The sequence below is a fragment of the Rattus norvegicus genome, chromosome 12 (genome assembly GCF_036323735.1).
Source record: "Rattus norvegicus strain BN/NHsdMcwi chromosome 12, GRCr8, whole genome shotgun sequence".
Classification (NCBI taxonomy): Eukaryota; Metazoa; Chordata; class Mammalia; order Rodentia; family Muridae; genus Rattus; species Rattus norvegicus.
The window spans coordinates 30,768,081-30,795,423 of record NC_086030.1 but is presented as its reverse complement, the minus strand read 5'-3'; the positions used below and the strand labels follow the sequence as shown (position 1 = coordinate 30,795,423).

Genomic DNA, 27,343 nt, shown 5'->3' with positions numbered 1-27,343 from the left:
ATGGTCATCCTCCCAACTGGCCCCTTGCTTCTCTCCTCTTCATCCCCAATCTTTTCTAGCATTTCCACACTGGAATTAAACCTTTTTAGATCTGAGGATTACCCAGCATGCACAAGCAAACATAACAACCCTTTAAGAAGTCAATAAGGCTTCATTTGAGTGTTTTGAAGGCACCCGGAATTAACTCTATTCAGTGCTGGCAATGGCCATCTAGAAAAAAACGTCCCCACTCTGGTGCTCTAGAACCAGAGTTCCGTGGCATAGACGGACAAGACCTAAGGGATGCTCCCCCACCATTCACAGTCACCGCTCCCCATCCCCTCTCCAGTGTCTCCCAATGCCCATGCCAACCCCCGAGCCAAGCTGCATGCTCTACTTATCCTCACATTTCTGCCTGGGGTACGCACCATGGGAGGTGCTGGCGTCGGCATGATGGCAGTGGGTGGGATGGCGTGGGGGAACGGTGTGAAGGTGTGCTGGTGCGTGTGCTGGTGCGTGTGCTGGTGCTGATGTTGGTGTTGATGGAACTCGGTCCGCAGGTAGGGTGGAGGGCCCAGGGACGCCCCTCGGTCGGCACTCTGGGAGGCCAGGAAACGAGTGTTCAGTTCCTGCCTCAAGATATCTTGTTCTGGAAAAGAAGGAAAAGGGAGATGTTGGTGGTGACGCGTTTTCTCTCAGAACAGGACATCCTGGCTACAGGCACGTCCAGTGTGCATACCACATGCAATGCAGCACAGGAGAGCTATGAATGTGGCCCGACACAGAATCATTAACCTACTTCATGCATTATGAGGTTGTTTTGTTTTGCTTTAAACTGAGGAAGAGGCTCATGTACCCAGAATAACTTTGAACTCCCTAAGCAGCAGAGCATGACCTTGAACTCCTGATCATCTTGCCTCTGCCTTCTGAGCTCTGGGACTACAGTCTTGCACCACAGACATGATTTTATGTAGCGGTAGGGATGGGGGGACCCAGGGCCTTGTGTGTGTGTGTGTGTGTGTGTGTGTGTGTGTGTGTGTGTGAGAGAGAGAGAGAGAGAGAGAGAGAGAGAGAGAGAGAGAGAAATCTGACTGTGCAGCTCCCCAGAATGAACTCTATAGGTAACAGCATCACGCTATAATGTCAGAGAGCTGGGCTACACCTATAAGGACCAGAGCTATGCGATAGATGGAGGACACAGGGATGAAGACACAGTACTTGGGACACACAGGGATGGAGCCAGGCCCCGGATCAAGAGGCACAACAAGTGGAATAGATCAAGGCTGGCTCTCAGTCTATGACAAGTTCAATACATCGTCTCTCAATCCCATGTCTAAAAGGCAAGCTCAGCCACTACCGGCCTGGCCTGCTTAGTGAGTTCTGGGCCAGTGAAAGACTCAAAACAATGACGACACACCAACAACACACAAAAACACCTCACTAAAAACAACAAAAACAAGGTATGTGATTGTGCCCTGAGGAGTAACACCCACAGTTGACAGTCTTGCTTCTACTCTTGGGTAAACACATGTATGTACACACACACACACACACATTCTCTCTCTCTCTCTCTCTCTCTCTCTCTCTCTCTCTCTCTCTCTCTCTAATACTATGGCACCTTGAGACACACCAGTCATTATTATTATATATGTGTTAATACCTCCAAGTTCCCATACCTTCTTCAAGGACTGGTAGAGCCCTATGACGTGGTGGCCAGACCAGATCAACATAAGGGCGCAGGTTTGGTTAATACAGCCAGGAGAAAAGAACACTAAAATCCGACACTAGGTCGGTCCATCTGTGTTTATGTTTTGTGTGTGTGCGTGCTCATGTTTGTGCATGTGTGAGGTACATGTGTGTGGAGGCCAAATGTCAACTTCAGTGTCATTCCTCAGTTGGGCAGCATGTTTCTTTAAACACATATTTAGGGGAGTGTGTCTTCTCCCATCCTGAGAGTCCCAGTGATGGAAGTCAAGTGGCTAGCCCATGGGGCAAGTGCCTTTACCTACTGAGCCATCTCAATGATATCAGCTTGTCCTTGAGACAGTCTCTCATTGGCCTGTACGTCACCAAGGTGACTAGACTGGCTGGCCGGTGAGCCCCAGAGTTCCCTCTGTCTCGATCTCTGCTATGCCGGGATCACAAATGTATACCACCTTCCCTGTCTTTTTTATGTGTTTTAAGGGCTGACCTGAGGGCTTCAGGTTTGCAAGGTAAGCCCTATATTGAGATTTTCTCCTCGGCCTCAGTGTGTCTGTCTTTCAAATTCTGGGGTGTAGTGTCACCGTAACAAAACATAAGGAGAGCCCTGACTGGAGAGATGGCTCAGCAGTCAAGAGCACACGTTGCCCTTGTAGAGAACCAGAGCTGAATCTAAACACCGAGTCAGACAGCTCACAATCACTTGTATCTCTAGCGCCATGGGATCTGATGCCCTCTTCTGGCCTTTTTGGTTTCCTACACACATTTGAACGTGGCGCACACGCACACGCGCACACACACACACACACTTCTAAACACATAAAAATTTAAAATAATAAAAATAGACATTAATAGAAAGGGTCCTATTTGACAAGGGAAACCCCTACACCAAGACACAACCTAAGATCCTGGGGCAAAAGACACAGGCCTGAAACTGTTGCCACAGCTTAAATGCGTCTTAGAGCACATGACATCCAGGTTTCGCTCAGTGATGACATCATAAAAAAGTGTGCTTGAGCCACTCCATTTTCTTGTTCAGCATCGACCTCTCCAGGGCTTTTGCAGGCAACTTAGAGGCACTGGTATTTACTTTTGCTGAACCTCGGCCACAGAAGACTTGAAGACTCAGGGGACGCATCCAAGAGGCGTGAAAACCATTATGTAATGCAGTCCCGTGGTGAGGTGACTAGCAAGGGGCACTGGGTATATATATATATAGATGGGTTTGCCAATGAGACTGCCTCAACTCACCTGAGTACGTGCTCCCTGCGGGATGCCCTGGCACCTGCAGACTTCCGGATGTCAGCGGCGGGGGAGGAGGCAGAGCAGTGGGAGGGGCGAACATATTGGGGTGCTGTGAGTGGGCAGGGGGCTGGAGGGTGGGTGTAAAGCTGTGCAGGGGGCTGTGGTTGGGCAGGGAGAGGGGAAAGGGAGAGGCGGAGGGGTGGTGGGAGATGTGAGGAGGGGCGGGCTGGGTTTTGGCCGGGGTACTGCTTCTGCTGCTGCTGTCAGAAGGAAAAAGGAAATGGGGAGAAACGTCAGCGATTCCTTTTGTTGCTGTTCAGTTCTTACTCTCTTCTTCACTGCAGTAAAAGACATTTCTACTCTATTATTTTATTTATTTATACTCTTTATTTTCGGAGACAGCGTTTCATTTAGCTCAGGTTAGCCTCTGTCTCACAACTCGTGATCCTCATGCACCCATTGACCCACTGCTAGAAGCACAGCTGTGCACCAGGCAGTCAACTTTACACAGTGCTGAGGAAGGAACCCAAGATTTCATGCCCACTAAGCAAGCATCCTATCAAATGGGCTCGATCCCTTAGCTTTATTTTTAGGAAAGAAGGGAGGGAGGTGAGAGGGAGGGAGAGAGATGGGAAGGAGGGAAGGAGGGAGGGAGGGAGGGAGGGAGGGAGGGAGGGAGGGAGGGAGTCCTTGGCTGGTGAGATGGCTCACCGAGTAAAGGTTCTGGCCAACAAGTCTGATGGCCAAAGTTCAATTTCTGAGCCCACATGATAGAAGGAGAGAACTGAATCCTACAAGCTGCCCTGTAACCTCCATACCTGGCCCGTGTGTACTCATACATACAAACATAAACACACACAAATAAATAAATATATAAATGTAATTTTTAAAAAAATCCCACCTCCCTGCCTATAGCCACTCAACATGGCTGCCTTCCCCCTTCCTCTTCATCAATGCTCCCTGACACCCAGCAGCCTTGTGAACCATAGATAGCTGTGCCCCACCCTGGCTACTATACCCAGAAGCGGCCAGGAGCTGCTGTTCCATTTCTGGATGCACCCCTATTCCTCCTGCCTGGATCTTAGGACCCCTCTCACTTCTGCTGTGAAACATTCACCTCCACCATAGCCGGGTCCCAGTCTCCCACTTTCCATTGGCCACACTAGCAGCTGATATTAAGAAAGTGAGTTTTCTTACATACATTATATATGACGTAAATAAATATGCATGTGATATAATAAGACGATTTCCTGGGTTCTGCCTGCCTGCCACTGTCACCTTGGAAGTAAAGGCAGCACAAGTAAGGGGTTAGGCTAGGCATGGTTTCATCTCCTGTGCGATAAGTCTCTGGACAAAGAGGGGAGAGTCCATCAGGGTTAACTGAGATGGGAGGAGCTACTCTGAATGAAGGAAGCAAGCACCACTTCATGGGCTGGGGTCCTGGACTGAAAACACAGGAGACAGTGAGCAGGGCACCAGCACCCACCTCTCTGCTTCCTGTGGATACAATGTAACAGCTTCCCCACCGTATACAATGTAACCACCGGCCACCCTTTCTTCCCTTCCAGGATGGACCAGACCCTCAAACTGAAAGCCAAAATAAACCCTTCCTTCTTTAGATTGCTTCTGTCCAGGATTTTGTCAGAACAACAAGAGAAGCAACTAACATATCACTTTTCTGAATCAGAAGATCACGAGATGGATCTGACTCTGTGGGTATCGCGTTATGGTTTGTATAGCACCGCCCAGGAAGTGGGACTATTAGAAGGCGGGGCCCTGCTGAGATAGGTGTGGCCTTGTTGCGGTAGGCATGTCACTGCAGGCCTGGGCTTTAAGACCCTCATCCTAGCTGCCCGGAAATCAGTATTCTGCTAGCAGCCTTCAGATGAAGACATAGAACTCTCAGCTCCTCCTGCACCATGCCTGCCTGGATGCTGCCATGATCCCACCTTGATGATAAAGAACTGAACCCCTGAACGTGTAAGCCAGCCCCAATTAAATGTTCTTTATAAAAGTTGCCTTGGGGGGTTGGGGATTTAGCTCAGTGGTAGTGCGCTTGCCTAGCAAGCGCAAGGCCCTGGGTTCGGTCCTCGGCTTCGGAAAAAAAAAAAGTTGCCTTGGTCCTTGGTCATGGTGTCTGCTCGTAGCAGTAAAACCCTAAGACAGAAGGCCTACAGAAAACAAAGGTGTCCCTAAACCATCCAAGTCATCTGCCTCCCAAAGGGAAGGCAGTAACAAATATGGAGTCTGGGGACCTTGAAGGATCTAGACCCCCGAGGCTCCTGTCTCCCTCTTCTTTATAGGCATCATTAGAGCAACTCTGTCGACTTTCCTTTGTGAGCCCTGATGAGGTTAAAAGGGAGCATGGCTTTCCACACAGGGCTTTTCTCTCATTTTCAACAGAGCTGAATGACCCCAAGTAAAGAAAGAAAGGGCCTTGAAACCAAAACACCCAAGTTCTAGGGGGTCCTGGGCCTCTGGAAATACCAGCACCGCTTTTCATAGGCACAGATTCACCCTCCTCAGAATCTCCCCATGAAAAATCTTCAGCTGTGCCTCAGCCTTGCTCAGCATGCCTGCTGGCCATCCACTGAGATGTCCTGGCACAACCTCCTGCCTCCTCACCCTTTCCAGGCAGGGTTTCTCTGTGTAGCCCTGGCTGTCCTGGAGCTCACTCTAGATAGACCAGGCTGTCCTGGAATTCACTGAGATTCACCCGCCTTTGCCTCCTGAGTGCTGGGATTAAAGGCGTGTGCCATCATGCCTGGCTTCTCCAGCTTTGTTTTGTTTTGTTTTTTTTAAAGCCACCTTTCTAACTCCTTTCTGTATACCTCAAGTCCCCACAGGAATTTTATCCCAACACCACCCCCACCCCCACCCCGCACCGAAGTCCTCTACACCCACCAGTTCCTTTTCCCATTTTTCAGCCTCACTGCTTAAAAGGCAGGGCAAGGTGCCAACAGACCATTCTAGTCTCCCCGAGCTCCCGCCTGGTGACTCTGCCCGGTGGAAGACTGGGGCGCTCACCTTAAGCTGTTGAGGCTCAGGCTACTGCTGTTGTAGGCGGACAGTGGCTGCGAGAGGCTCTGGGAAGGGGGATGCGACTGCACAGGCGGAAGGGTCTGCTGGAGCAGGTGGCTGGGAGACTGCGGCCTGGGTGGCCGCTGCACCTGAGGCAGCGGGGCGGGCTGCAGCTGGGCTTCTGGGGGTCCTGGGGCGGGCTGTGTACTCGGAGGAGGGAACTGGGGCGGAGCTTCAGTGCGGGGTACCAAGTTCGGGTCTGGAGACGGAATCTGGAGCTGGGGCTCGGCCTGGGGCTGGGATGGTAGCTGGGGGAGCTGAGGATGTGGGTCTTTGAGCACCACAGGTTCGAAGACTGGCTCTTTGCAACAGTCCTGGCTCTTCTCCTGGCTTCTCTCTAGACCCGAGATCTTGGGGACAATTGGTCCCGCATCTTGGTTGTGTTCAGGCAGTGCGCCAACACCTAACTCTGGATCTGCGTGGGAGAGAGGAGACAAAAACAGAGGGAATGCGTGAAAGAAAGCAAGGGACACAGAGCAGAAGCAAACGATGAAGGTCCGAATATTCCCAACACGATTGCGTCTGCCACCCGGCACCCTGATTCCCACAGGTTAGGGAATATACACCATTAGTAACTTCAACAGCGCCCTCTTCTGGTCTCTGAAGGCCCGGGGCCTGAATGTGGTGCACATACATATATGTGGGGGGGAAATGTGAATAAAAAAAATCTATAAACATGGGAAAAGATATAGATAAATACTGCAAAAGAAAGATGCTGTGTGAGTAAGTACTTTTGCATGTGTCTGGGGGAAAGAAACCAATGATAATATTGTCTCCAATGAAAGGCTAAGGAAGAGAGCCCTTGTCTAGAATGCCTCCCCACCCGCAGCTAGGGGCCAGGGGAGGAGCTCAATACAGAGCCCCTGCCTAGGCTCCCGACTCAAGGGCAAGGGTATATATAGCCTAGTGTGCAGGAAGTTCCATCCTTAGTACCATTTAACAACCCAAACAGCAAAACACGGAGGCTGGAGGGGAGGGAAGTATCACGCTCTAGTCATCAGGCCATTGGTAACTAAGTTGTGTGACTGTAACTATATCACCAACCGGGAGGAACGTGTCTTACAAGCTGGCTACACTAGGTGGTATGACTCCATGCTAAACTTGCCTTTCATGTACAAGGCCCTGGGGTCTATCCCAAGCAGGAACCGAAAGATCCGAAATATCAAAAATAATAATAATAATAATAATAAATAAATAAATAAAAAACCAGGGATCCCTTTTGCAGTAACAAATATCATGTGATACTTGGGAATTTTCTCGTTAGAGAAAATTACAGGACCTGTAGATTTTTAGCAATGTAGCCTAATTTTTTTCCAAAGCGCTTATTATGCAAAAAGCTCAAATAAAACAAAACGAGACGGGGTGGGGGTACAGGGGTCAAGTGTGTTCAGAAGCAATTCTCGTTAGAGGATGCCAACTCCTGGGAGAAGAGTTCTAGAAGTAGGTAGAAGTGCTACTTGGCTGTGACATTAACTGGAGGGCACCATAAGCTCCTTTAAAATGGATGTTCTATTTATTTATGTGTATGCACATGTGTCTGTGCGAGCGCAGGTGTCTAGAGGAGCCAGAAGAGGGTTGTCAAATCTCCTGGAGCAACTAACAAGCCATTCTGGGGCTCCCGATGTTGGCTGCTTGGGAACTGAACTTTGGTCCTCAGCGACAGTGGTCCAGGCTCTTAGCCACCGAGCCACCATCTTTGGACCCCTGCCTGTCAGTGTTTCAATCTATCAGGTTTACAACGATGGGAGGAGCAATCCTGTACTCAGCCTCAATTAGCTTTCTAAGCTGGACTGCACACCATTTGGCCAGAGTCGACCTCTGTTTTGCATCGTTTTAGTTACACAGAATTTCTAGAAAGGACATCGGTGTGTTTTGTTGTTCTCCTCCAACCCTCCACCCATTTTGAGATACACTGTGTTTTGGTTTGCTAGTTGATTTTTTTTTAAATCCATGTCTCTTTATGGCCCTTGCTGGCCTCAGACTCAGTCATCCCCCTGCCTCGGGCTCCTAAGTACTACAATTCCAGGCACTGCTTGACCTTTGATTTTATATTTAGAACTTCAGCAGGGGCTGAAGTAAATAGGAATTTAAAAATGGGAAGGCTGATCAAGGTATCTGTGAGGTTAACCTTGATTGCCAGGTCCTCGGGACTTAGAACCACCTCGGGAAACAAACCTCTTGGCATGCCTGTGAGGGGGTTTCTAGATTAGGTTAAAGAAGATCCTCCAGAGCTGTCCAATGTGCTCCATTCCAGGCTGAATAGAAGGAAGAGGTGAGCTGAGCACCAGCATTCACCTTTCTCTGTTTCTCTACTGCAGATGCTATGTGACCAGCTATCCTACACTGAATCCTACCACCATGCCTCCCCTGCCTTGATCGACTGTATCCTTGAACCGTGAACCGAAATAAACCTTCCTTTCTTAAGTTGCTTTGGTTGAGTATTTTACCAAGCAACATAAAGGAACCAATGCAGAATGATGGTTAGTAGTTTGGGGCCTTGCAGGAGGTGGTGGTGCACACCCTAACTTCCTGGTCTACAGAACAAGTTCTCGGATAGTCAGAGCTAGGCAGACATACCCTGGCTCAAAAGAAAAACAAAACAAACACAAACACAAACAATTTGAGGTCAACCAGTACTACAGAGAGGAAACTAAATCCAAACAAAAATAACCCCAAACAAACAAGCCCACAAAAAAGGAAGAAAAGATTGCATTTATGACGGTCCACACTCACATAATCATCTAGCCCACTGGCTCTCACACCTCCTAATGCTGCCACCCTTTAATACAGTTCCTCCTGTTGTGATGACCCCGATCATAAATTATTTTCATTGCTACTTCATAACTCTAACTTTACTACTGTTATGAATTGCAATGTAAATATGTTTTCTGATGGTCCTGTCATAGAGTCATTTGGTCCCTAAAAGGGTCACTACCCACATGTTAAGAAAATGCTGATCTAACCCTTTTCTAAAACTTACTTTCGTGTAAGGGGACAAAACCACTACATGTGTAGAAGTCAGAGAACAACTTCCAGGGATTGGTTCTCCAGAGACCCACATGATTCCACCATGTGGATCTTGCACATAAAATTCAGGTCTTAACTAGCAAGCCCTTATATGCACTGACCTATCCCATTAGTCTACATATAACCATTTTATTAGCTTCACTATTAGTAAACACTTCTATGGTTCCCAGCCTATTATGCCATTATAAAAAAAAAATGACTTCTTGCTAATTTCTCCTTTGCTTTTCATTAAGGCTTATATGCTTTAAAATCACATAGAAGTATGGTATAGACTATCATGATAGGAAATATTTTGGGGCGGGGAGAGCAGATCATTTTCGAGACGGGTTTCTCTGTGTAGCCCTGGCTGTCCTAGAATTTACTCTGTAGACCAGGCTGGTCTTAAACTCAGATATCACTTGCCTCTACCTCCTGGGTGCTGGGATTAAAGGCATGCGCCATCACTTCCTAGCACAAAATCATTATTATAGCACATAAAATGGGACATACCATGGTTATTCCACATGCTGTCAAGTTGACAAGAAAGATTCGCCATTGCAGATGGCCACCATTAAACTGGTGACTGTCGGGGTTGGGGATTTAGCTCAGTGGTAGAGCGCTTGCCTAGGAAGCGCAAGGCCCTGGGTTCGGTCGGTCCCCAGCTCCGAAAAAAAGAACCCCAAAAAAAAAAAAAAAAACAAAAAAACAAAAAAACTGGTGACTGTCACGTCTCTTGGTGGCAGATTATTGATGTTGAAGCACTGGGAGACTAGAGCACGTCTCCGAGTCCAACAACTTGTGCTCTAACACAGTGATACCTGCAAGTGTTCTGTGAGACGCAGCAAGCCCCACGAGTGCTTTCCACAACGTATACCACTCAATAAGTGTTGGCAAAGCCAGGTGTGGTAGCACACATCTCTGATCCCAACACTTTCGAGGCAGAGGCAAGAGGATCAGGAGTTCAGAGCCAGCCTTGGCTACTTAGGGAGTCTGAGGCTAGCCTTGGTGGCATGAGACCCTCTCTCAAAATCAAACAGAAACCACTTGGACAAAATTACAGTAAGGAAAATAAAATGCATTGCCAGCTGGGTCTCAGTGCTGAAAACCTACCTGTGTAAACACATACATGGATGAATACGTGGATGGAACTACATAGCCAAATATCACTCTGAGCCTATGATAATTTTTTTCTTGAAAATATGTTGTTGTTTGCCCTGAAGTTATCTGTATTTTGATGCTAATTCCACTGCCCCAAGGACAGCTGCCTAGTCAAGGACTCAGAACTCAGATGACTTCACCAGAACCACCTCACCATTGAATTTGTAAAGTACAGGTGAGGGGCAGGTACAGGATAGAAGGAGGCTTGTCATTGGAGGAGAAGGAAGGATGGGTGGGAGAGAAGTCTGAAGGAAGAGGAGGAAATGAGAGAGAAAGGAAGAGACAGGAGGGAGAGAGGCCATGGCAGGACAAGATGGCAGGTGATGTTAAGATTCTGCTCTGTGTATTTACAGGTTGTTATCAATGTTCCTAAGGGATGGATGGTACCGGGCTTTGTATGTTTAAGTGGGCAATTATATCTTATCAATTGGGTCAAAGATTATTGTGTTGTGTGTTCTTTTATGTGAGGGTTTGAGTGTAGGAAAGTGTGCGGCTGGGATGTGTTTCCACCAAGATATCTAGCAGATATCTTGGGGCATCGCGGTGTGGACCTAGTGGGGTAATAGACAACAATACCTATTTTATTTTTATATTATTACAACAACAAAAATATATTACCGGTCAAGAAATAAAGGAAGGGGAGGTGCTGCCTTTTGCAATGAGTTCCTCTACCCTCAAAGAATTCGCTGCCCCGTCCCAAGTCTTTTACTAAATGGGTTAAAAAAAAAAAAAAAGGTAGACTACCAAGATGGCTTTAAAAAAAGTGCATGCAGGGGCTGGGGATTTAGCTCAGTGGTAGAGCGCTTACCTAGGAGGCGCAAGGCCCTGGGTTCGGTCCCCAGCTCCGAAAAAAAGAACCAAAAAAAAAAAAAAAAGTGCATGCCACCAAGCCTGAGCTTGATCCCTGGGTCCCTGTGGTGGAAGATAACCAACACCTGCAAGCTGCCCTCTAACAACCACCCAGATGCTGTGACATACAAGGACAAAGAAAACACACACAACACCTAAGATCCAGAATAATTACACCTGTTTCACACTCTCCCCCAACCTGACCCTCACACTGATAAAGCGTCAGGGTTCTGTAGCTCGTGCCCAGTGTCCCCAAAGCCTCAGCACCAATGATCCGCCACCAAGAGGCACGTCAGTCACCAGTGTGACAGTGGCCATCAGTGATGGTGAATTTTTCTCGTCAACCTGACAGCATGTGGAATCACCATGGAAACACACCTCTGGGGCTGTCCAAGGTGAGGTTTCTATATAAGTTAAAGTGAGGTAGGAGGAACCACCCTGAAGGGATGGCAGCATTGGTTATCCACAGGCTGGGGTCCTGGACTGCACAAAAGGGAGAAAGCAAGCTGAGCACGAGCATTTCTTTGTACTTCCTAACTACGGGTGCCATGAGACAAAACATCTTCTGCCCCTGCCGCCATGCCGTCCCCGTCATGATAGGCTATCTTCCTTCCTTATGCTGCTTCTATCAGATGTTTGTGCCCAGCATGAACAGTAACCGGTACTCTGTATGACAAGGTTCTTCTACAGAGAAGAGCCTTTCGTGGTCACCCTTGAGTGCTAAACATTTCCCTTCCTTTGTAGCTTCTAGGAAAGCAGAGATATGAGGGCACTTGTCACTTAGGTCTGATGATCTGTGTTTGGTTCCTCAGACCCATATGGTGGAAGAACAACAACTCCAGCAAAGTGCCATCTGACTTCTGCATGGCTGCTTGGATACACGCCCATGCATATCTATATTCTTTTTAAAGAATGAGAGAGAGAGAGAGAGAGAGAGAGAGAGAGAGAGAGAGAGAGAGACCGATGAAGGGCCAGGTGGATGGAATATCAAAATTAGGATAAAAGAAATGGCCTGGTATCTACTGGGGCCAGGGCTGGATGTTTGCAATAGTGTTTAAGAACTCCCGACTCACCACAATCCTCAAGCTGGTTGGTGTACACCGGGAAAAGACCAGGCAGTTTTGAGTGACATCATATGTGTGAGGCGACTAAGAATATGCCACTTAAGCATGCTTGGCTGAGTGCAGACTCCAGAGACTGCCAACACACCTGCAAGTCCCCCTTGAAAAGGAAGTGACTTACAACATCCAACACGCACCACGCACATACCCACCTCGCTTCCCTGTCCTGTTCCCACCTCCCCTACTGGGCCTGCAAGTATCTGTTTGGCATATCCATTCTGGGACTCCAAACTCAGGTCTCCCCAGTCCTACAGCAGGCACTCTATCAAGGGAGCCAGTGCTCACAGCAAATCTTCGCTGAGTGCCCAGACCATCTTGTACGGTGTGGTACAGAAAGAAGCTATGGCTTCAGATCTTCAACAAAAACCTTAAAAGCAAACAGTGTTCTCTCGGCGTCACACTCCTGTCCTGTCCCCACGGTTTCCCTGTGAGAACTGGGCTTCTCCTCTGGAGATCAGTTCCCTCTCTTCTGGCATCCTGTATGTACTCCCAGGGGCCAGGGATAAAACCGGTCCCCAATCTGTTCACACTACTCGCTATGGCCCACATGGGGACTGACGGCAGCTAAGCCACCGCCATCCGTCTGAGTGCTTTAAGTATGAGTTCCACTGACACTCCTAGGATGAATCCTAAGCTGTTCTAACAGCAGTGGAACTGGAACTAAGTCTTGGAATATGCCAAAAAAGAAAGAGTAGGGATGAAGGAGTTTTTTTTTTTTTCCACTGTTCCCTCCCACCCCCCTGCAGTTACCTTTTGAATGGCATCACCTCCCAGTGTGCCTTACAACTTCAACATTCCAATGTGGTCAGTGGGAATCTGGTAGGATGCCTAGCTTGGGAGCCTAACTTTTATACTTGTGTGACACTGAGTCTAGTGACTCTTTTCCTCTTGATTTTCGAGACAGAGTATCATATATCCCAGGCTGGCCATGAATTCCATATGCAGACAAGGAAGACCCTGAACTTTAGATCTCCGACTACCAATATTCCCTTTGTTAGATTACAGGTGTGCACCACAATGCCTGATTTATGCAATGCTGGGAAACAAACACAAGTTTGCCAGGCAAACACTTTACCAACAGAGCCACATCCCCAGCTCTCTTTTTTTCTGATAATCATTACATTGACTTTGGGCATCTATAAATATGTGTGGTTTATGTCCACGGATATATGTGTTCTAAATTTATGCCTGTGCATGTACATGAAAGCCAGGGCATGTGGGACATCCTATTCTACCACTCTCTGCCTTATTTCTTTGAAACAGGGTCTCTTTCTTTTCATTTTTTTCAACAGCGGAAGGCTGTCTGCTCAGCCTAGCTGCCATGTTCTGCAGCCAACCATGACTTATGTCCCTCCAGCTCACTTCTAGCTGGACCATCCTCATCAGAGAGACCTGGTTGCGTCACCGATCTTTTCACCACTCTATATTCTCCAGTGATGCTTCTGGTTTATTCAGGGCATGGGGAGGGGAGTTGAGAGGGTAGCAGAGACAGAGAAAGGCACAGAGAAAGGGAGGGGCGGAGGAGGAGGAGAGGGGGAGGGAGAGGAAGGGGGAAAAGAAGAGGGAGAGGGAGAGGAGCAGGGGGAGGAGGGGGGAGAGGAGGGAGAGAAAGAGGAAGAAGAGAAAGAGGGGGGAGGAGGAGGAGGAAGAGGAGGAAGAAGAAAAGGAGGAGGAGGAAGAGGAGGAGGGAGAGGCTGGCCATGAGCAGGCAGAGAGGCAGGAGGGGAATGGGGAAGGGGAACAAGCAAGAGGACAGAGTGGGATCGAGAAGGCAAGAGAGCAAGAGAGCCAGTGATGCTTCAATCCACTACTTGTGTGGGGCCTTTCTAGGCAGCTGCCGTGTTGAGAAACAATGGTGCAACCCCACGTTGGAGCACATTAATCATGTATTCTGTGTCTAAACTACATCCCAGCATCTGGAGGAATGTTTAAATTTGGGGACAAGTTCTTGCTAGGTTTCCCAGTGTGGCCCTGAACTCCCCCTGCAGCCAGGGCAAGCCCTGAATGTGCCATCCCCTTCCCTCAGCCTCCTAAGTAGATGAGATTTCAGGCCTGAGCCAACACTTGATTCAGCCACTTACTTAACGCTAACCATAGACAGGCCCTCTAATGACCTGCTAGGCCACACCTGCTGCTTGTGGGGCCTAAGCACTAATTTTTAAACTAACGCGGAAAACATTATTTTATATAACGACATATTACATTTCTTCACCAAAATATAAACAAATGAATGTGTATTTAGATAACAATAGAACTGGCAGCCAACCATGGTTGGAATTTTAATACTTTAGTTTTTTTCTGGCTTATTTTTATTTATGTATATATGTATGTGTATGTATATGTGTTTGTGATTGTGTGTGTGTATGTGTTTGTGTATGTGTTTGTGTATGTGTTTGTGTATGGGCATGTGTGTCTGGATGCCCACAGAGGCCAGCAGAGGGCATCAGATCCCTTGGAGTTGGAGCTCCAGGTAATTTTGAGCTTCCTGACATAGGTGCTGGGAACTGAACTCAAGTCCTCTGCAAAAGCCACAGTGCCCTTAAGAGCAGAGCCATCTCTCCAGCTCCCTAACTCCAGGTTTCTGAAGAAGGGCCTCTTTAAATCATACACTTCCTTCAGTTCTGAACACAGTGCCACACATCGCCTGAATGCCTGATTTCTTTAACTACATAATAATCAATTTACAAAAAAAAAAAAAAAAAACCTAAGCAAGCTTCTTTATAAGAGCAATTCTAAAAGGAAAAAAAATCACCATAATGAGAAAAACACTCAATAAACAATTACACATTAAGCCAGAAAAATTATGCCTCTTTGGAGTCGTTTCTGTAATTGGACAGTATACTGCAATAAAATAACGGCATATAATACAAGCCAATGGGAAATAATTAGATGTCATTTTGATGTTTAAGGATCCATTTTCCATATATAATAAAACTAATGTTCTGGTTTGAATCATAAAGGATTCTAATAGCTTGGTTATTTTTGTATTACAAGGAAAAAAGTAGGGCAATCAAAAGCATAGAGCTTTTTAATAACCGGGGTGGGCGGGGCCCGGCTGGCGTCTGTCTATGGTACGCACGCATGTGGCTCCACTATAGCCTACAGACTTCATGAACACAAACACACAGGAAGAAAAGTAAATAAGAAAACATAAACAGTGTCACACCAGGGAATGGTATTGTAGAGGCGGTCGCAGGTTTTTACGCCTGTGTACCTTATGTTTTTAGCCATTGATTGGGTATGTGTATGAATGGTGCACATCTATGTGGGCATATGTGTGGGTATGGGACCATGTGCACGTGTGTGGAGAACCTGGGAGCCCTGGGTCGTTCTTACTTTCTAAAAGATTCATTTATCACCAGACGAGGTGGCGCCTGCCTTTGTTCACAGCACAGATGGACCTTTGTGAGTTCGAGGCCAGGCTGGTCTACATAGAGAATGATAGTCTAGCCTCGTATACAATGTAGCCCTGTCTCAAACCTTTTATTAATTTATTTTACTTGTGTCCGTGGAGTGGTGATGGTGATATGCACATGCACGTAGGTTCCTAGAGGCCAGAAGAGGGTGTTAGATCCCCTGGAGCTGGAGGTAAAGGGAGTTTCAGGGAAGCCACTGAATCTAGGTGGCTCTGCGGGGAGAGAGACTTGAGGCTAAACCTGGTTTGTTCCTTCAAGCCTAGTGGTGAAAGGAAACGGCGAACTTCTCTGCAAGCTATGTCCTAGCATCCATACTAATAAGCTTAGCCAAGCTCCACCCCACAGGAAAATAATGATATGGTCATAGACGTGTGAGACCACACTAGAGCAGGGAGCATTGCCACAGGCAGAGCACTGGGTCTCTAGCTCCCTAAGGCTGGCAATCATTGAGCATCTGGTGAAGTGAAAGATGCTGTGTGCAAAGATATAGTGGCTGGGCCGGCCTCCACTTCATCTGTGAGTTCCAAGCCAGTAAGAGGTCGTCTTAAAAAGTGGATGCTTGGGCTGGAGAGATGGCTCAGTGGTTAAGAGCACCGACTGCTCTTCCCGAGGTCCTGAGTTCAAATCCCAGCAACCACATGGTGGCTCACAACCATCTGAAATGAGATCTGATGCCCTCTTCTGGTGTGTCTGAAGATAGTGACAGTGTAATCATAATATATAATAAATAAATACAATATTTAAAAAAAAAAAAAGTGGATGCTTTCTGAGCACCACCACCATAGCTTCCCTCTAACCTCTACTGGAACATGTGTACATGTTTGCTCACACCTATGTATACTGTACACACACACACACACACGCACGCACGCGCACGTGCACACATACACACATACACACACACACACACACACCCTCTTCCTTAGTGCCTTAACTAACAACACATATGTGTCTACTAAATTACTCCTCTCCTCTTTTAAAAGACAAGTTGGCACTCGACCTAGGCCAGCCTCCAACTTCCTATGTAACTGAGAATGGTCTTGAACTTCTGATCTTCCTGCCTCGACTTCCTGGGAGCTCGGATTACAGGCTTACATCACCTTGCCTGGTTTCAGGAAGTGTTGGGATGAAACCCAGTACTCCATGCATGCTAGCAACCTCTCTACCAGCTACACTACACGCCCCAAACAGCAAGTCCTTCACACCCATGGTTTACACTGCAGCTCTACACACGGAATGCCCCTGTAGCAGAAGCAACCACACATCAGGTGAATTCGTGACGGTAAGACTCTGAGTTTACAGCCTTTAAGGAACGGATCGATGTGTGGGACAACCTCTGAGGGGTGCAAGGCGCCACCTCATGTTGCTCTCAACATGGTAATTAGCTTATTAGCATGCAGGACTGGGCTAACCTAATGCTCCTGACTCGCTCGTTCCACAAAACACAATAAGCATTATTATAAGCTAGGTGCTTGGACAAATTACGTGTTATAGAACTCGGTCCTCCCAGGAAAACAGCCGGCATCTGTACCCCATCGCTTGTGCCTGCCCAAGCGTCAATCAGGATCTGGCCTGTTGAAGGCTGACATTCCCTCCTCGAAGGAAGGGATGGGAAGAGATCCCAGCTACCCATTCCTCCCAGCCATTTATACAAAAGTCTGCACTAACTGCACTTGGCCTGAGACCTGAGGAACTCTGAGGTGGTGGAGGATACAGGGTGAGAAAGGTTAACTAAAGGGTTCCGTGTATGTAGCTAACCGGGAAGCCATCCATCACTGGATGAAGACATTGCAGTGAGGCAGCTTTGGGGTCACTCATAGGTGTCAGTAACCTGATATCTATGCTCTGTGAGGAAGCTCAATAAACTCACTGGTTCCCCAGGATGAACTGAGGTGGAATACTTTGGTGTGTCACTTGGGGGCCTTACGAGGAGTGCGTGATGTAATTTACAAAACTTACAGCTGGGTGAGGTGGCTCACACCTTCAGACCCAGTACCTAGGAAGAGGAGGAAGAGGAGGAGGAGGAAGAAGAGGAGGAGGAGGAAGAGGAGGAGGAAGAGGAAGAGGAGGAGGAAGAGGAGGAGGAAGAGGAAGAGGAGGAGGAAGAGGAGGAGGGGGAGGAGGAGGAGGAGGAAGAGGAAGAGGAGGAGGAGGAGGAGGAGGAAGAAGAAGAGGAGGAGGAGGAAGAGGAGGAGGAAGAAGAAGAGGAGGAAGAGAAAGAGGAAGAAGAGGAGGAGGAAGAGGAAGAGGAGGAGGCAAGCAGATTTCTGTGAGTTTGAGGCCAGCCTGCTTTACAAAGGAAATTCCAGCACAGCCAGAGCTGTTATAAAAAGAAACCCTGTCTCAAAAACAAAGGCAAAACCAACAAACATTCCCAAAACCTCGAAACAAAATGTACAAAACACGCACACACACACACACTCACACACACTCACACACATACACACTCACACACATACACACTCACTCACACACACTCACACACACTCACACACACTCACACATTCACACACACGCTCACACACTCACACACTCTCACACACACTCACACACTCATACACACACTCACACACACTCACATACACTCACACACACTCACACTCACACACGCACACTCACACACACACTCATACACAAACACACACACACACACGGAGCCTTCGACAGAGGGCTTCCAATTCCCAGTGGTCCCCCAAAGATTTAATTTGCATATTAACATGTTTATTGCTAATTGCCCACAACCTAATGATGAATCTATACTGTATTTCATTGTTAATTAAAACATTAATAGCAAGGACTCTCCTTCATGTCAAGGTGAACTCAGAGGCTTCAGGGCTCTGAAACACATCTCTCTGTTTCCTGCGACTTCCCTACCTCACGTCCTCCTTGATGATGCAGAGGGTACACAAGGGCAGACCTGTATGAGGGTGCATTCTGGGAACCGAACCCAGGATGACTGCCTGCATTCTGGGTGAACACACTATCCACTGAGCCAGTGCCTCAGACTCAAAATTTTCCTACATCACAGAGCCTGGGACGGTAAATCTCTCTTGACCTGATTCCAGTTCCCATAGAATTAGCACTTGACTCATTTACATTTAACAACTAAGTAGCACCAAATGAAACCTAGCCATCTGTGACATTCACTTTTATAAAACTTTATATAATGTAGGGTCACCTGGGAAGAGAGTCTCGATGAAAGAGTGTCTGGCTTGTGAGCCAAATCTGTGTGATTTTTTTTAAATTTATTATTATTATTTTAAGTTCTAGGTGTACGTGTTTGAATATATGGTGCCCGTGTGTGTGTGTGTGTGTGTGTGTGTGTGTGTGTGTGTGTGTGTGTGTGTAGAATTTCCTGAAACTGGAGTTATAGGCAGTTGTGACCCACACTCAATGTAGGTGTTGGGAATTGAACTTGGGTGCACTGCCAGAGCAGCAAGCAAATTTAACCATTGAGCCATTTTTCCAACCTCCTGTGAGTGATTTTTTTTTAATTGGGTCAATCGAGGTGGTAATGACCGTCCTGAATAGGACTGGCCACAATTCCCTTGGTTTGTGTCCTGGACTAGATAAGGGTAGAGAAGGGGCTGAGCAAAAAAGAGGTACATACCCATCCCCTTCTTTCTGCTCTAGACTGTCTATATACCGTGAGTAGCTGTTTTAAGTTTATGCTGCCTTGATCTTGCTGAGTTCATGTGCCAGTCTCTCATTGGGAGGATGCTAGGCAGGCATTCTATTATGGGACAAACAGTCATGTCCTAGCTCCTCACTGGGAGTTTCTAGGTAGGTACTCTACCATTGACCACACCCCCAGCCCCTCACTGGGGATTCTAGGCAGGGGCTCTACCACTGAGCCACGCCCCCAGCCCCTCACTGGGGATTCTAGGCAGGGGCTCTACCACTGAGCCACACCCCCAGCCCCTCACTGGGGGATTCTAGGCAGGGGCTCTACCACTGAGCCACACCCCAGCCTCTCATCGGGGGATTCTAGGCAGGGGCTCTACCACTGAGCCACGCCCCCAGCCCCTCACTGGGGGATTCTGGGCAGGGGCTCTACCACTGAGCCACACCCCCAGCCCCTCACTGAGGATTCTAGGCAGGGGCTCTACCACTGAGCCACACCCCCAGCCCTTCACTGGGGAATTTTAGGCAGGGCCTCTACCATTGTACTACATCACCAGACTGTTTACCACTTAGCTCCATCCTAAATTGCAAGCCGCGACCACTGCTCTCTGTCTCCACAAGTCTGGGAAGTATCGCAGACTAGGATAAGATATCCCTGAGCAGCTGTTGTCTCTGTAGACAGGTTCCCTCTTTTGCAAAGCCTAGTGCTCAAGAGGCAAACCTTTCTATACACTCCTCCACTGCCCCGGACCATTAAAAGCCTAGGGTGTGAACGTTTATTATTCTTGAATGGTTCACAAAGGGATTCTACCAAACAGGCAAAACTGAGTTCTAATTAGCCAACTGATTAGAATTAGCAGGCCTGTGGAAGCCGAGTGAGATACAAAATTGGAGAGGCCAGGTGTGTGTTTCTGTGAGTAGCAGTCTCCCTCCCATGGCTTCCGTCATGGACAGAAGGGCGACCTCCCGTGTCACGTGCACCTCAAGTGTTGGTTAGGAAAGCAGATAATTACAATTACAATCAGCCTAAAGAATGACTCGCTTTGAAAACCCTGGTGCACAGCACACTTCCACACCATGAATGCTTTGCCTCAGGTTTGACTTGTTTTAAAAATCAGTGCATACCTGGCAGGTCGGGATTGGAGCTCTTTGCCCTGTAACCAACGCAGAAGGTATCTTCAGCCATAGGGTCTTCCCATCTAGAACCGGGGGCCATCAGGAGCGATAGCAACAGCCTGCGTTGTTTGGGATTCCACTGGGGCCTCCCTCACTAAAACACTCGTGGGGAGGTAACTCCATTCTCAGAATAAGTGAATCTGAGTACTCGGCCATACGTGGGACATTTATGTCAGGCCTCGCCTCCAAGGCCCAGAGAACATGGAAGAATGTAAAGGTTTTAAGACTCAGAGGAAAGGGAAAAGAGCTGCGAAACACGGTCATCTGGGCACAGCGTGGCTGTTGCACACATGAACTCACGAGAGCTGTGGTTACCGTCAGATCTCCAGAATCAAGCCAGTTACAAACCCCTGCATGGAGTGGGGGAGACCTCCACCTCTAGCTGAGAGCTACTGGCCGTTGATGGCGGCTGGTGGAGGGGAAGGGTCACTTCTCACTGGGGGAGTGGTTACTAGTTAGTTGTCCATACCCAAATATGACTCCATCCCCATGTACATTTGAGCAGCAGTAGTTGGGCTTAGTGGGTTATTTAAACAAACAAACACCATGTTGTTGGGAGTGTGATGTTGTTTGGTGGGATCCCAGAAGAGCCAGATGAAGTAGGGGGTGAATATAATCGCGTGTGACTATAATTGACATTTTCAAATAATATATTTTGAAAGACGGTACATGCTGCTTGGTACGCAGTGGATGACTAGCTAGCATTTAGAAGGCAGACACAGGAAGATTTCAAGTTCAAGGCCAGCCTGAGCTATAAAAATTATCTTCCAAAAAATAAAAACAAACAAAGCAAACTTCATAAAACAAGAGGCTATATTCGCAAATCCTGTATGACAATGGTCTAGGTGCCAAAGTATATAAAGAACTACTCCAAATATACAATATCAACAAATAACCTATTTAAAAATGGGTGTGATGGTTTGTTCATGCTCAGCCCAGGGAGTGGCACTATTAGGAGGTTTGACCCTGTTGGAGAAGGTGTGTCACTGTGGGCGTGGGCTTTAAGACCCTCCTCCTAGCTTCCTGGAAGTCAGTATTCTGCTAGCAGCCTTCAGATGAAGATGTAGAACTCTCAGCTCCTCCTGCACTGTGCCTGCCTGGATGCTGCCATGATCCCACCTTGATGATAATGGACTGAACCTCTGAACCTGTAAGCCAGCCCCAATTAAATGTTGTCCTTGTAAGAGTTGCCTTGGTCATGGTGTTTGTTCACAGCAGTAAAACTCTAAGACAATGGGCAAATGGGCTGCTGAGATGGTTTGGTGGGTAAGGGTGCTTGTTGCCAAGCCTGGTGATCCTAGTTCAATTCCTTGATCTTACATGGAGGAAGGTGAGAACAGACTCCCGCCAAGTTGTCCTCTGACCTGCACAGTCAAGCTGTGGCATGCATGTGAACATGCACATGCCAATAAATATAACAGAAACTAACTTTTAAACTGGGCAAAGGATTTGAACAGGCATTTCTTCACAGAGGACATACAACATCTCAGGGGCAAATGGAAAGACGTTCACCATCACTAGTCATCAGGGAGACAGAAGTCCAGACCACAAGAAGCAACCGCACCCACTATAATGAGAAACAGACACTGGGAAGAGAACAAGGTGAAGCTCTTCCCGCTACCCACAGGTTGGCACGGTCTGGCAGTCCTTGGTGAGTCACTAGGCCACACTCTCCTTCTTCTGTTTCCAATCATTTCCCCTGCTTCTACTTTTTCAAAGAGGGCCTGGAGTTGAATAAGACAGGTAGCCCATTCTGCCTTGGAACTCTATACAATCTTCCTGCCCTTACCTGCCAAATGCTGGGACCACAGAAGGATCCCGGAGAACTCAGGAATTCAAAATCATTGTTAGCTACATTGTGAGTTCGAAGCCAGCCTGGGTTACGTGAGACCCTGTCTCAAAAGAACAAGAAGCACTGGGTCCCGCCCTGGAGGAGCCTACAACTTACTGAAAGAACATTAAAACAAGGAGCCGGAGAGATGGCTCAGTAGGTAAAGCACTTGCTACACAAGCATGAGGACCCGAGTTCGATTCCCAGCATCCCACATGCCTGGCATGGTGGACTAGGCTTGTAATCCCACATAAGGGGAGGTAGAGCCAGGCAGATCCTGGGTTCTCTCCCTAGCCAGCCCATGGCCTAATCAACCAGCCTCAGGTGCCAGTGAAAGACTGTCTCAAAAAACAAGTTGGGGTCTGACAACTTGGTTCATCGGATGATGAGCTTGCTGCTTGAGTCTGATGACTTGAGTTCAATCCCCGGACGGCCCGTTCAAAGTGGAACTGTGGAAACAACTTCACAACATTGTCTGGAACATTTATGCAGACATACTCACAAACAACAGTAATGATTAATTAAAATTTTAGTAAAAACAGGTGGGCGGCTCCTAAGGACACCCTAGGCTGTCATCCAAGTTGTTCCCCGGCCCTTACACATATACATTGATGCACGGCACACACAGGGTAGGAAGCAGGTTTAAATAAACAGATGGTATGACGCAATGAAAAGTGCTCTCTGAAAGAATATCAGCCCTCCCATTCCCCCCAGGGTTCCTGGGCAGAGGCTATGCAAGAACAGGAGGGGAGCCACTTCCAGGGGGAAATAAAGGAGTCATCCAAGCCAGAAAGGAAGCAGGCTTGCAGATGTGCAAAGGCAGACCAGGAAACTCATGCTACGCCAGTTCAAGAACGGCAGACGGCACAAGGAGCCCAAGCCCACTTTAGAGATGGAGTGGAAAGGCTGGGCTGCTTGTCACCAATGGTCAAGCATACGTGGACTTTCCCTTTTGCAGAGAAAAGAAAGTGGTTGCTCCCTCTCCAGTGTCTTGATGCTGCCCCAGGCTGGGTGTAGGATTTCCTTTTACTGCGGCTCCTTGGGAGAAAGAGTGGCTCACAGAATGACTGGGAGGAGAATGACTTTTGAAAGCCCAACAGTGTGCTCCACAGAAATACCTTTCTGTGTCAGTTACTAAAACAGAACGCCCCCAGCAGTCTTCATTCCGGCCACAAAAACAAAGTGAAATAAAGCACATCTCTCTTTCAGGTGAAATGATTATATGGGAAATGGTCAGAGGTAGCACTGACTGTGGCACTGTGAATCCTGCGATCGCTGGGACAGCCCTCGAGTCCCAGTACAGAAACTACAGGGATCTGGTAAGCCAAAACGAATCCATGAGGCTGGAAAGGGGGCTCAGAAGTTGCTGCTCCTACAAAGGACTCAGGTTTGGCTCCCAGCACTGTGGCACAAGGTGGCTCGCAACCACCTGTAGAACTCCAGTTACTGGGGAGCTGGCACCCTCTTCTGGCCTTCAAGGGTGCCAGACATGGAGTGCACCCACATACATGCTGGTGCTGGCGCACAGGAAATAAACCTTAAAAACAAAGCATCTTAAAGGTGTGGCGGTCCATGCCCTAGAGGCTGACACAGAAGGATGACTGTGAGTTTTAGGCTACCCTGGGCTACAAACCAATTTCCAGCCAGTCTAGGCTACAGTAACCACAGCAACCACCCAAAACTGACCTGCAGCCGAAGCTTTGTAGGTAGACCATCTGCCCAGCACACACTAAGCCCTTGATTCCAAACCCAGCGTACCATAAACTGGATATCGGCCCATGCCTGCAACCTCAGCACTCAGGTGGTAGAGGCAGGAGATCAGAAGTTCAAAGTCATCCTACGCTATTTTGTGAGTTCAAGGTCAACCTAGACTACATAAGATACTGTAGAAAGAAAGAGAAAAAAAAAAAACTAACAGAGAAAGGAACCACTACCTAATCCCTCCTTAAAGATGGAATGAATTTACACATTATATCAAGAACAGTATGCAATGTTCTGGAACGTTCTTCCCTAGCCGGGTTCTTTCCAGATGTACCAAGCTATCTTCACAGGGTGAGTTTTCCAAAGGAAAAGAAAGCAGATACAGCCACTCTGGTGAGGTTTTGACCCACTTGATTTTTCATTCATTGTTACTTTGTTTTCTTAGGAGACCGGCTCCCGTCTCGGAAGGGATTCACGGGTTACAGAATGACTGGTTCATTCTCTGCTGTCTAAATCCTCCCGGACTCTCGCCTGCTACCACACAGAGCCCCACTACCTGAGCCCACCTCCATATCTTTCTTCTTTCATCCCACACCCAGCTCTCTTAAGAAGCCAGCAGGAGGCAACATGTAGGAGTTCCTTGTTTTACAAAACCAAACACATCTTGGGATAATCCTTTGACAGGATTAAGGGATTAGGTCCTTGTCTTCTTGTTTATTTATTTCTTTCTTTTTTTTTATTTCTTTTTATTATTTCTGGGTGTGTGTCATGCTCACCACAGCATGTGTGGAGGTCAGGGGCCAGATTGCAGGAGCCAGCTCTCTCTAGTCCCTCCGTGTCAGTTCAAGGGTTGAATTCATCATCAGACTTGGCAAGCAAGTGTCTGCCCACTAAGCCTGCATAGGAGCTCACATCCACTTTGTGAACAAGGAAGGGGCTGGTTGACACTGTGCCCAGCACTCTGGGCTGGCTGGCCTTAGAGATTCCCAGGGACTCTCTTGTCTCTGCCTCCCACCTCACCGAAGCACTGCTCAGAGTGTAGACAGGCACCATAGCATCAGGCATCTGAATTTAGGTCCTCAGGATGCATAGCTAGCTTTTTAGTCAATGAAGTCATCTCTCCGGCCTGCTTTTGTCATTGCTGCTGCTACTGCTGTTTCTCAGATAGCCCAGGCAGGCCCCAAACTCAGTGTGTAGCTAAGGCTAGCCTTACACATCTGCTTCTCCTGCATGCACTTCCCAAGCACTTGGATTATATGTATGTGCCAACATGACCAGCTAACTTTTTTTGAAGAACGCCTTCCTGGGTAACTATGGCTGGTTTGGCACTTGCAACAGTCGTTCTGCCTCAGTTTCCTGAGCACTAAGATTAAGAGCGTGTGCCACCAAGCCCAAACTACTCCTCCAGTCTTGACATAGTATTTTTCTTTTTTACACCTCAGAGACTCACGTTTTACAAACAGCCCTGTGGTGTACAGTGCTGGCTTGCTTCGACAGAAATTTGAAATTTAAATACCCACCTGGGCACAATTACTGTTGCAGGACCCACATGCTGGCCCCACTGGGACTGTCTAATCTGTTCGGAATCAGAAAGGTACTTCTGCATTCCCTGGAGGTGGGGTGGAAATAACCCTTCTCTCCCTTTAGACGGCGCACGGGTTGTGAGTCAGCCACTGGGGCTCGGGAGAGTCGGGTCATCAGTAAGCCTCCCAGAATTCTCCGACTTCATTAGTGCTAACTGAAAGGGAGGGTGAGGACAGGAACTTGGCACAGAGGAAGGAAAACAAACGTCTATCTAGCCTTCCTAGGAGCCTGACTTCACGGTGCACCTGAGGAAGAGGAGGAGGACAGGTGGGGACTGGTTGGGAGATGGTGTAAGACGATCCCCTTGTGATTCTCTAAGCTCACCTCTGAAAGAACAAACACACAAGATTCCTACCGTCTCAGTGAGCAAGTGTCACCTGGCTGCAGAGGATGTCAGCTTATGTGTAACCTTGCTTTTATACATTTATCTGCATATGTATGTATGTATGTATGTATGTAGTATGTATGTATGTAGTATGTAACAGTAATAATAAGGAAAAAGGGCTGGAGACATGACTCAGTGGTTAAAAGCGCTGACTGCTCTTCCAGAGGTCCTGAGTTCAATTCCCAGCAACCACATGGTGGCTCACAACCACCTGTAATGGGATCCCATGCCTTCTTCTGGTGTGTCTGAAGACAGCTACAGTGTAATTATGTACCTGAAATAAATAATTCTTTTTTTAAAAAAATTACAAGGAAAAAGAAGCCGTTGACTTGAGAGGGAGCGAGTAGAGCAGTGTGGGAGATGACATACGAGGGACTGGGGCAGGGAGGGGAGAGGGGAAATGATGAAATTACGTTTTAATTTAATTTTTTTTTCAAATCCTCTAATGTGGAGCTCAGTGGTAGAGTACTTGCCTTGCAAGTGTGAGGACCTGGGTTTGTTCCTTGGAACTCCTGTGAAAGTGCACACGTCTGTAATTCCGGTGCTGGAGAGGGAGTAACTGGGACTTCCTGACCATACTATTTGGGCTTTGGGTGAATAATTTATCTTTAGTTTCATGGGTGGATGGAACCCAAGGAACAATACTCAAGGTTGTCCTCTGACCCCGATATATACCTGTGTGCGTACCACATACACACAAATTCTCATGTGCAAGCATTAAAAAATCCTCAATGGTGAAGAGCATGTACCACTCCTGAAGAGTTCCCAGCATCCACCTCAGGTGGTTCATAAAACAGCCCCGGACCTCTCTGCACTCACACATCCAAATACCCACAGATAAATAGATACACATAAATACATTTTTTAAAAAATAATTTATAAGAGGCACAAAAGAATTCCTCTAAATTAGGTCATTAAAAAGATTTTTTGGGGGGTTTGGGGATTTAGCTCAGCGGTAGAGCGCTTGCCTAACAAGCGCAAGGCCCTGGGTTCGGTCCCCAGCTCCGAAAAAAAGAAAAAAAAAAAAGATTTTTTTTTTTGTCTTCTCTGCTCTAAAACTCGGGTACTTAGAATTCTACAAGGTTCCATTTGTGTGGTGGAATTTTCATTTACAATTGAGTTCCTGGGTTTTTTTTAATATGTATCTGTTTCTGCTCCTCTTACTGTTAGTACTGTGAGCCACAGAAACTTAAGAAGGCCAAGGGCGGATGCCACGTTGATAGGAACCACCAACATACGTAAAAGCTAATTATATATGGCGTGGTGGAATGTTTAGCGGCGGTCCAGTGTCCCACACTGCAATTTATACACGGGGGATGAGTCAACCATACAATCATTTCTTAAACGCCCGCTCTCTCTCCCTCTCGCTCTCCTCCTTTCTGTGTGTACCGAAATACGCCTTTACCTGTAAACAAATATTTCTAATAATCGCATCAATGATCTCTTTGTAAAACCTTCTGAAAGCTAAAAGGGTTGAGTAATGGCA

The 27,343-nt window shown here is 47.5% G+C and overlaps 1 protein-coding gene across 10 annotated transcripts in view; it reads right to left on the bottom strand.

Moving 5' to 3' along the window:
• Positions 1 to 27,343, bottom strand: part of Auts2 (activator of transcription and developmental regulator AUTS2) — a 1,091,249-nt gene that overhangs the window by 34,963 nt on the left and 1,028,943 nt on the right. For 4 of the 10 annotated variants that reach the window (XM_063271296.1, XM_063271292.1, XM_063271288.1 and 1 more), the window contains 3 exons: positions 5,953 to 6,421; positions 2,932 to 3,185; positions 387 to 628 (listed from right to left, as the gene is read on the bottom strand). In XM_063271296.1, the coding sequence (XP_063127366.1) occupies positions 387 to 628; positions 2,932 to 3,185; positions 5,953 to 6,421 (965 nt within the window). 10 annotated transcript variants of the gene reach the window in all.